The following is an 11768-nucleotide window of genomic DNA, read 5'->3' on the forward strand; positions in this document are numbered from 1 at the left end:
ATGGAGCTCGGCCGCTAGGGAGAGGATGAGTACATTTCTCTGCCTGTTTTTCAGCTCGGGAGGGGGAGACCGACAGGAATTGAAAGCTCTTCCTCAGAGTTGAGGAGCAGGTTGGGTTTCGGTCGCGAGTTGAACGTTAACAGACCGACCGGCGAACGAGAGGAGTTGTCGAAAACCGCGTCCATACTTTACAAACAGCCGCGCGAATGGAGACGAAGGCATGAGGGGGAATATGTGTAGACTTTGCTCGGAGCGAGACATGAGTCTAGGATACTGATTAGAGTTGACACAAGCCCAGCTCCAGTAGCAACTCTATCCACACTTCACCTCCAACCCCCTCCTTCACTCCTCAACCAGGAAATCATCGTGCTGTGCTGCTTATCCTTCTTCCCACAGATTAAACAAAAACACCAAACCCCTCCGTGGGTTCATCCATGAGGATCTCGTCGGTTTCTCTTGTGTTTTCGCCTCTGGAAGTTCGGCTTTACGTCTGAAGAGGACCCGCACTGTCGTCGAACAATGAGGTAAAGCGCGTCAAAGCACATTTGTTGCCGTCGCTTTTGTGTGTAGCTACTTAGTTTTGCGCGCTACAATGTAACACATAGTATCGATAATGACTGAGGCCGCTTGTGTGAGTTCGGTCAGTTACTCACTTTCTGTTCTGTTACTCGCACCTATTGGAGGTGGGTCATCACAGGAGCAAGTGTGTCCATTCTCAGTGTTTACACACTCCAAGTCATCCGTTTTGTTTGGCTTTGACAGCCAGATAGTTTCTTCTTTCTTTATCGCGTCGCTTTGCTAGCTGGTGAATGAAGCTGCTATGAACATTTACTAATAATTCTGCACTGATTTTTCATGAAACACTTTGAATGAGTTTGAATTAAACGAACCATGCCACCAAAATGGGTGCCCTTTTCCGTCTCGAGAAGGTGATTTTTTTTGTCATTCTGTCAAACGAATAATGTCTTTAAATTGTTAATACAGAGTTTTGCCATTTAAAGCTAAATTATTTTTAAATAAATATGTTGGGATAGAACTACGTCTTCAAAAATAGTTTTTCTGTTTATAGCCATTCCTAGCTTTGTATTGATCAGAAAGAGAATTTGATAGACTATTGAGATTTCTAAAAGTATTAATTTTTCAGTTTATCGTTTATGTGTACAAACTCATAGTGCAGGGCTGAATAAGCACAATAGCCTACTATATATATATACTGTATATTTACATATTTAACTATTTTAAAATATTGTTTTTTAAATATTATGTATAAATATCAAATATTGTTTCTTAAATATTATTTATAAATATAATTCACAATAAAACAAATGCTACACGTTTTTGTGAACTTATTTCAACAATATAGAATTTTCACAAAACTGGGAACTGTTTTGAAAGTAGTTTTTAATATAAGGTGCCACCTGCATTTTGTACTAGATGCAATAAATTTAAATCAAATTAATAACTTTGTTTTACGAAACGCACAATTTAACTAATATCGATAACTGTATCCTCAGGCGGTGTACACGAAGTTATTTATTGTGCATGTTGAAAATGCAGCTGTCAAACGGTGACTTGGCTCTTGGTAACACGTAGCCATTCCTCTTTTGTGAGCCTTCCCGGTTCTTTCTGTTCTGGGAGTTGGCCGCGGCGCGAATTCACAAATCCTACTGTGGGGAGGGCTTGGCTCATGAATATTTAGTAGATCACGGGACGTTCACCGAGTAGCTAACGTCAGATATTCTTGTTAATATTCATGAGCACAGCCTTTGCCATAGTAGGAGTGGTGATTTGGCGGTCAGGGCTGTACCCGGAACTAACCTACATTTGCGCCATCCATACATGGAGCACTGAAGCCTGATAATTCCACATCCTGCGGCGGCCTGTGCAGTTTTACAGTTAGACAGTTCAAGGGCTCTCTTTGTTTGGTTTAATTTAGTTTAAATTAAACAAATATACACAACTTTAGTTTAATGCGATTCTAGCTATGCCCAGAGAAGCCTGCGGTCTGAAACCACTAGTGAATTGTTCTGTTTTAGTTTCTTATTTAATATATATTAAAAACCTCTGAATTACATTATCAGCATAATAATTGAAATGAAAACAAAAGTTTTTTAAAAAAATTTAATTTAATATGTCCACTTTTGCTTTAATAACAGCAAAAGTGGACATATTAAACTTGATGATCATGTTCTCCAGCATGATTTGAAATTTTTCAGAGCATCTTGTGCTTGAACGGATGCAAGAAAATCAAACCATCGGTATAAAGGAGTTAATGGTCTGTACATAATGTCACAAATTTGTTTATGTTTGAATAGTGTTGGTCAGAATCTTAAAGGGGTCCTATTATGCTCTTTTACAAAGTCTTGATTTTGTTTTGGGGGTGTACTAGAACAGGCTCTCATACGAGGTTGTTCGAAAAACACATTATTTTTCACATATTTAACATTATTACAACACCTCTCTCCCCAGTATGGCATGAACGGCTGGAATAGATCCTGTATCAAATGAAGGCCCGCCTTCTGAAATACGAAATGTGCTGTGATTGGTTAGCTGGGCCAGTGTGTGTTGTGATTGGCAGCACTCGGCGCCTGGTCGGGAAATGTCATGCCCCTTACCATAGCCGCCTGCGAGCTTCAGTGTAAATATTGCGTCAATATCAAATCAATTTGAACGCGATTTAAACCCAGATGATTGTAATCACTCTAAGTTTGTCTGCCTTGGGAAAGCTAGCGTGTCTCCGACATAGTGATAACACTCGTTGCCTTCTCTAGTGCAGCTCAACCAGGTCTCGTCCCATTCGTCGATATTTCTGATATCACAAATCCCGGAAAATATGCGTTGTAGTCCAAACGAGTCGTTCGTTGTAGTTTTTGAAAAGTGATTTCTGTTAAATAAAATATCTCCTTTTGAAGTGGACTTTGAGCTTTGTAACTTTGCAGATCTTTTTTATGCTCAAAACACAACATTACAGACTAACTAAAGTTGAAAAAGCATAATAGGACCCCTTTAAATATTTCTTCTTCATTTTACATCATGACTTTTCTATGTTTTACGTGTTCTTAAAACATTGTTAGTTTGTTATTTGGTTTATATAAAATTCTATTTAAGTGGACATAAACACTGAGTTGTTCAACCATCCAGTTTCGTTTAAAGGCGGGAAGCGCCAACACCGACATGTTCTTCTGACATCTTGAGAATTTAAAACACTCATTTTGTTATGTAAATGTAAATAACAACAGTAATTTGCGGGACTGGTTTTCATCAATGCATCTCTGTCTCTCACCAAAATGAAAACATGTTTAAATAAGCAGGTGCCCTAAAACCTCAGCCATGCACTTCCATGCAAATTTTAGTTCAGCGACGTTATCAGGCAACATGGGTTCCATGTCATATATCCGTTGTGGCACACAGGAAACTTGGCTCAGGGAGGCTTGCTGGGTCCAAGCAAAGGGTGCCGGGGTCAGTGCCGAGCACGTGTACAACCATGAGTTTACTGTGTCGGGTCTGCTTGCATAATAGGTGAAGAATGGAATGTTGTCACATTTACAAGTTTATTGTCATGTCATGTTGTGCAACGTCAGTATCAGTATGCAGTGAAGCGGTTAGCGCCTCGTTTTGAATTTCACCAGGCCACCCAATGCAACAATGGGCTCTCAAACTGACCTTGTCATTTGGGAAGCCCAGTATTGAATTCATGGGAACTCAGGCTAAGTCATTGACCTCCAGGCAAACAATCAAAGTTCCAGTGATATTCAAACACTTTACATGGTCCTCTTTTTTTTGTTTACTAGTGAAAGCATGCCATTTACTAGTTGCTTAGAATGGATCAAACAGTGTGAGCGGCCCAAGATTTGCTTTTCGGGGCCCTATGAAATCCGTTTCCTCCCAAATTCAGTGTTTTGCATGTAATTTTTTTCTGGATACCGTATTAATGATTGAATTAAATTTTAATAATCAAAAAAGATGTCTAATTAATTTAAATTCATAAAGCTTAAATAATTTATTAAAATGTTAACAATAATAGTCCCCAATGAAAAGTGTTTTAGAAATTCTGTATTGTCTTAATTTTTCTGGATTCTGTGATTTATTTGATGCAATTTTTTTGAATCACTTTTACTATTTAATTAATCTTGTAAAATTTAAATAAGATAATTTGAATAATTCCTTTATTTTTTTTTACTTTATTTTTTATTTTTTTGCCAAACAAAGTTTTCTGTTTAAATTAGGAGGAAAATTGTGTGATATTCCTAAAAATGGTTTAATAAACTTTATTATTATATTATTACTTTGAGAATACATTCTACTGTACAGTAGTAGTGTGTTTCTGTCATAATTTCTTTGTGGTTTAATATTCACAGACACTATTCCATATCACAGTTAGATTGTCAGACTACTTTTGATTTATTCATTCAAATCTTTGCCAAATCTATGACATTCTGCATTATACAGTAAGTTAAATTTTTATGACTGGATTCTGTGATTCTCTCTGCATTTTCAGCGTCCCGGAAATCATAGGGCCCTAACAATTGCTTTAACATTTACATTGCAGTAGATATATTTGCACGACTATTAGTGGTGTGGAAAGCTTTATGATATTTAAAGTGATGCAGAAACATTGAGTAATGGGAAAATATAGAGCGGGATGCGTCCCAAACAAATCAAGATGAGGAAGAAGAACATGTTATTTGGGGGTAGTGTAGTTGAGTGTAGTTGTAGGTAGGACTGTTTGTTTTGTCCGAGCAATGACAGACAAGTTTTGAAATGGAAAACGACTAAAATGGTCACATTTACGACCAAAAATATTAATTTGAGAGGGATATTTTTGCTGAGATCGCCACTGGCGACTATATTAATGTACATGTTATGACTTAAAAATGTGCATGTAATGCCTTTTTTCCTGCTTTATTTGCGATCACATGTTTTGTTATGTTGACGTAATAAACTGATCGCATCAAAGTTTTAGTGGAAAAAAAAACAGCAGCGTTGACGGCACACCTGCTAAAAGAAGCTCCAGTTGTGGCAGCATAAGAGAGATTGAAAGAGACATGCAAAGTAAAAGTGCAGAAAAACAGTGTCTATTTCGTGCACAACTTGAACTACGGTAAAGCTGTCACCTGTGTGGATATTAGCAATATCGTTAAAAATTCAATATCATAAACAATGCCACATAATACATTTACCAGACCATTCAGTGTTCATAAGCTCATCAGTCAGCTAGAAAAAATAACTATAAAGAAGAGCATTTTGCTAAAAATATGCCCCATATATTGCAAATTCATATTTTTGCTTAACCTGTTGTCTACATGATAAGAAAGAATTCAAGGAGCGAAAGACAAATTTAAACCTATATAATTGCTTGTTACTAATGAAGAAAAACAGACTGGATGTGTGCAAGACTTACAGTATGACAACATTTAAAGGATGCACTGAGGAGGAGCCCAAACTACACACAAGTGATGCTGACATAGTTATGGTCCGTAATATTGGCACAGATTATGTGTAATATACAATTCTTTGTGACTGTATAAAGTCTGATCTCTCGTGCCTCCGTTGGTAAAACAAAGGCTAGCCTCCCTTCTGATATCAACCAATCATCATAGAGACGTAATTACGTGATATTAGTTTGAACATCTGCCGCTGCGCTGATAATGTACCAAGTTCTTATGATGAGTAGTGATATTGAATATTTGATTGCCAACAGATTTACCAAGCTGTCATTCAACAGTATATATACAAAAAAATATATACAGGCAGCAACAGGCAGCTCTCTTTTAAAGGGGTCATATGATGCTGCTAAAAATAACATTATTTTGTGTATTTGGTGTAATGACAGTATGAGTGAAATGTGAAAGGTGTTTTTTTGTGTTTTTTCTGTGGCACTTCAAAAAATAATTAATAATTTTTGTTTCTTATAGGAGCCAATGAGTGATTTAGTTTTTTTTTGTCTGGAGCTCTGCTTCAAATTTAAATGAAAGCACAAGCACACAAATATAGTAAAAACTATTATTTGTAATCCTATTAACTGAATAAATAATCAACAGATTAATTGATTATCAAAATAATCAGTTGTAACGCTAATTATATAATAAAGAGGGCCCTCACAACTGTGTCAGTAAGTCTTAATATATCAAATAATTTCACCTTTTTATAAAATGGAAAGATTAGTTCAGGTTGTAGAAAGGTGGTGCAACTCACAAACACCTTAAAGATATTTAATTACTATCAAACTATCAAGAAATAAATGAGTATATATATGATGTGTATGCATATATTTAGTGTGTATAGAAAATATGTTTTCTGGAATTTATAAAATGTGCTGCGGATATATGCTGCAGCATAAATGGTACAGCAGAATCTTTACCAGTTGGGACATTCAACCAGAATATTATATGTTGGTTTATCACTAGAGAACCTCAGCTGTGGGGATCGTGTGCCCTCTGGGTCTTCACGTTATTTGTTGAACAGTATCAAATGCATTGATAAACTCTGAGCAGATGTTATGCCCTAAGCTCACTGGATGGACCTGTAGCCTGCTACTTCTTGGCATGTTACTCCATCATCAATAAGAAGGTGCATTTGTTGTTTGTTATGGATTCCTCAAATCAGGGTATAATTCGATTAATGCAAAACCTTAATGCTTGTAAGAGCAGTAATGAACTATAGTGCTGTATAAAAGCAGTGCATTAAGATGAAGGCTGAGATGGAAATGTAAAATGCCAATAGAATATCGTATTGCTACATTATATTGATGAGGGTTGTATGGAAAAACAAATGGATCATGAATATTTGCATAAACAACAAGAAAGAAACCATTGATGCACCACAATTGTATGGATTCAATTTTTGTTTTTGGCTGGAAAAAAAAAAAGAGTGAGTAAAAAGCTAAAAGTGTTGGGCAAAATGAAAATTTGCTGAAACTTTACTCACCCTCAGGCCATCCCACGAATTGATGAGTTTGTTTCTTCATCAGAACAGATTTTTGAGAAATGTAACATTACATCACTTGTTTTGTGGATTATCTGCAGTGAAAACATCCGAAAAATAATCCACAAGTAATTGACCCATCTCCAGTCCATTGATTAATGTCTCGTGAAGCGTAAAGCTTTGTTTTTGTAATAAACAAATTGATCATTAATTTCAAACTGTTGTTTGCGGCTAAATCATGAGTCCACTATCTGTAATATTGCTTTCTCCAATGAAAAAGTTGTCTCGTCTGAATCAGGACAGAAATATACACAGATCAAACTGTTTTTTTTTTTTTTTTAAATAAATATGTTGGTAGATTTTGATACGAGAGGACAACAGTGGACTTTTTCACTAGAGGAAGCGTTATTATCAGGGGTGCACAAGTTTTTCAGTCTGGTTCTAATGAGAGCACCTGGAAAATTGGTTTGGTGCTCACACTGCATATAGTGTGACCCATTAAATATAACTATACAAAATAAAATAATGAATAATAGTAATAATAGTATTATTTTAAATAAAAATACAAATAAAATTTCATACTTTATATGAATTTTCAACATTTTCAAACCTAAAATCAGCAAGCTTTTATGTTGGCAGGTTGCCAACAAGTAAGCTGCCGATTGAAGCGCGTCAGTGAATGAAAAGTGACAGATCTGCGTTTTGCTCTGAAAATGGCAGCGCATTGCCTAGATTTAGGCTTTCAGTTCAAATAGAAATCTTATACAGTATTACAGTTAGTCGATGTCAAATGGTCAGCATTAACAGCTGTCAACCATGTCGGTATGCAAATGAGCAGTCTGAACTTAAAACGGTGCATTTTTTATATTGGTCGCGCATGCACACCTGCGCACTACTTATGTGCACCACTGTCATCATTACGGATTATGGACTGGTATTTTGGCCAGAAGCAATGGTTTAAGTTAAACCGCCTTAACGGTGGATTTGTTTCTTATAACACACAGCTTTTCACTTCAACAGACATTAATTGATGTACTGGTGTCGTGTGGATTATTGTGATGTTTTTATCAGCTGTTTGGACTCTCATTCTGATGGCACCCATTCACTGCAGAGGATCCATTGGTGAGAATGTAATGCTAAATTCCACCGATGAAAAAACAAGCTCATCTACATCTGGGATGGCCTGAGGGTGAATACATTTTTGGGTGAAATATGAATTTAATGGAGAAAAACCAGTTTAATAAACTCCAGCTGATGACGGATGGTATATGCAGACCTCACATTTAAAGTTCTCTCCTCACATATTTGCAGCTATGGCTTGTGGGAAGGGGTCAGCTTGAGGTGAAATACTGCATATTATTTGGTTTTCATCAACCCTAAGTGGACATCACTGAATGTAAATCCTTGTTGAAGTACATTTACATGAAATAGCCTAGTCGCTGCCAAAAAAGACCATTAAAGGGGATATGGACCTTAGGACGAGCAAAAAGACGTACACTACGATGATGTTGAATGCTAGATTCTGATTAACTGACAGACTTACTTTAGCTGAATAATGACACACTTGTCTTCTGTAGAGCTGTTTTATAGCTGAAATAGAAATAGTTTCAGATGAACATTAGCACTGATAAAATAATGAATAATAGTAATAATAGTATTATTTAAAATAAAAATACAAATAAAATTTCATACTTTTTATATGAATTTTCAACATTTTCAAACCTAAAATCAGCAAGCTTTTATGTTGGCAGGTTGCCAACAAGTAAGCTGCCGATTGAAGCGCGTCAGTGAATGAAAAGTGACAGATCTGCGTTTTGCTCTGAAAATGGCAGCGCATTGCCTAGATTTAGGCTTTCAGTTCAAATAGAAATCTTATACAGTATTACAGTTAGTCGATGTCAAATGGTCAGCATTAACAGCTGTCAACCATGTCGGTATGCAAATGAGCAGTCTGAACTTAAAACGGTGCATTTTTTATATTGGTCGCGCATGCACACCTGCGCACTACTTATGTGCACCACTGTCATCATTACGGATTATGGACTGGTATTTTGGCCAGAAGCAATGGTTTAAGTTAAACCGCCTTAACGGTGGATTTGTTTCTTATAACACACAGCTTTTCACTTCAACAGACATTAATTGATGTACTGGTGTCGTGTGGATTATTGTGATGTTTTTATCAGCTGTTTGGACTCTCATTCTGATGGCACCCATTCACTGCAGAGGATCCATTGGTGAGAATGTAATGCTAAATTCCACCGATGAAAAAACAAGCTCATCTACATCTGGGATGGCCTGAGGGTGAATACATTTTTGGGTGAAATATGAATTTAATGGAGAAAAACCAGTTTAATAAACTCCAGCTGATGACGGATGGTATATGCAGACCTCACATTTAAAGTTCTCTCCTCACATATTTGCAGCTATGGCTTGTGGGAAGGGGTCAGCTTGAGGTGAAATACTGCATATTATTTGGTTTTCATCAACCCTAAGTGGACATCACTGAATGTAAATCCTTGTTGAAGTACATTTACATGAAATAGCCTAGTCGCTGCCAAAAAAGACCATTAAAGGGGATATGGACCTTAGGACGAGCAAAAAGACGTACACTACGATGATGTTGAATGCTAGATTCTGATTAACTGACAGACTTACTTTAGCTGAATAATGACACACTTGTCTTCTGTAGAGCTGTTTTATAGCTGAAATAGAAATAGTTTCAGATGAACATTAGCACTGTTATTTTCCTGTTTATTACTGGGATGCTGCTTAGACACAATCTGTTTTGTATAAAATGCTATATAAATAGATGTGCCTTGGCTTGACAGACATTCTGAGGTGTTGATTACTTCATAGTTGCAGTTGTACATAGTTAAAAAATAGTTCTGAACTGCATTGCAAATCTTAACCTAATTATAGTTTCATATCAGTTTGCCAAATTAAGAGCCTTACATCCTACCACAGAAGAACCTGAAGACATTGTTCAGGCAAATTATTTGACATGAAAATGACTATGGAAGCCCATTTCCACCACTGAATAATAAATGAAAAAGGTAATTGCAACTTTATCTCTCAATTCCGACTTTTTTCTCACAATTGCATGTTTACATCTTGCAATTCTGACTTTTTTCTCGCATTTGTGAGTTCATGTCATGCAATTCTGATTTCTTTTTTAAAAATCGTAAGATGTAAACTCGCAAATGCGAGTTGTCATAAAGTCCAATTCTCAGAATTGTAAGATTATATCTCGCAATTCTGACTTTATAACATGCAGTTGCAACTTTATATCAGGCAATTAACCTAGCAATTGTGAGGAAAAAAATCTGAATTGTGAGATAAAAAGTCGCTTTTTTTATTTTTTAATCCAGTGGCAGAAACAGGCATCCATAAATGACAATTTTGATATTTATATGAAATTAATAAAGAAAATAATTTCTGTTCCTTACTTTCTCAGAAACATGCACGCAATTAGTTTCTCCACTGAAAATCTACATCAGATTTCTCAGTAGTGAGGTAACTTGCGATTTTTGAAGTCGTTACTCTAGTAGCTTTGCTATTTGTAGAGACACTACTGCCCAACACAGCTGAGAGCCTAATGCACAGTGTGCTTTAATTTTCAATAATTCAATGGACTGTCATTAATTATTCTGTACGTAGAGGACTTCCCATCCTACACCACTTGTGTATAATCATACAGTCTTGTGTTACGACCGAGACCAAAAATGGCTGCTTCATTTCAAGTGTTGTTCGTCATGAACCAGACTCGGTTGTGTAATTACAGCCTTTCTTGCCTCAACATGTCCTGATTCTCTTTGTTATTTTTTATGGTGCTGGCCCATCGTAAATCTTTGGAATTGCAGCCCTTATGCTAGCCATGAAAATATTATGCATCTGAAGTAGGGGTGTGCGATATTAACAAAAAATAATATCTCGATATTTCCTGGGATTTTATCGATAACGATAATTAGACGATATTAAGTGAGTCAATGCGATTGAACTGGATCATTTAAACGATTGATTCATTTAGGAACGAAACCGCGTCATGTTGCTCAGAGACGCAAAACAGTGCTGTGGTTGTGTTTGGTGTTCAACACAGATATATGCTTTTGTAGAACCCAAAAAAACTAAGTTTTAATTTATGAAAAAAAAAACAATTCAGATTTTTGGTAAAGAGCTACACTACCAATAATCCTGAAGAAAAAGGCAAGAGTCAGATAAGTCTGTTGACTTGGAAATGGGAATTGCACCAAAATTGCAGCTGACACAGAACAACATACGCTGTTTGCATTCAGTGGATACTCTCCAAAATGGCGCTAGGGTGACGCGGAGGAGGTTAATTGTTGAATAAAGTCGTTTTTTTTTTCTTTTGTGCTCAAAAAGTATTCTCGTAGCTTCGTAATATTACGGTTGAACCCCTGATGTCACATGGATTATTTTACCGATCTCCTTGCTACGTTTCTGGACGTTGATCGTGGTAGTACCCTTGCTGTCTATGGGAGGGTCAGAGAGCTGTCAGATTCCATCAAAAATATCTTAATTTGTGTTCCGAAGATGAACGAAGGTCTTACAGGTTTGGAACGACATGAGGGTGAGTAATTAATAGAATTTTCATTTTTGGGTGAACTAACCCTTTAAATGAAAAACCTAAAAAAAAACTTAGTGATGCCCTGTCCGGCCGGAGTGACGAGACAAAAACATTAAAACCCATTATAAACTAACCTATTATATTTGTTGCATCCAGTGGGGACATAATTACTGATTATAATTACTTATACTGTCTTTTTACGCTTTTTACGTCGCCGCGTAAACATAAAACCATGTCTGCATTTGTGATCGGAGAAATG

General features: G+C 36.4%; 1 protein-coding gene across 1 annotated transcript in view; it reads left to right on the forward strand.

Annotated features, from left to right (window-relative positions):
- LOC107710968 (vasodilator-stimulated phosphoprotein-like) overlaps positions 1–11768 on the forward strand; it is a 43776-nt gene continuing 32008 nt past the window's right edge. The window contains exon 1 of the mRNA XM_016515878.1: positions 1–524. Within this exon, the coding sequence (XP_016371364.1) occupies positions 520–524 (5 nt within the window). The 5' untranslated portion in view covers positions 1–519. The remainder of the gene's footprint in view (positions 525–11768) is intronic.

The sequence above is a fragment of the Sinocyclocheilus rhinocerous genome, unplaced genomic scaffold (genome assembly GCF_001515625.1).
Source record: "Sinocyclocheilus rhinocerous isolate Xijiao unplaced genomic scaffold, SAMN03320098_v1.1 scaffold943, whole genome shotgun sequence".
Classification (NCBI taxonomy): domain Eukaryota; kingdom Metazoa; phylum Chordata; class Actinopteri; order Cypriniformes; family Cyprinidae; genus Sinocyclocheilus; species Sinocyclocheilus rhinocerous.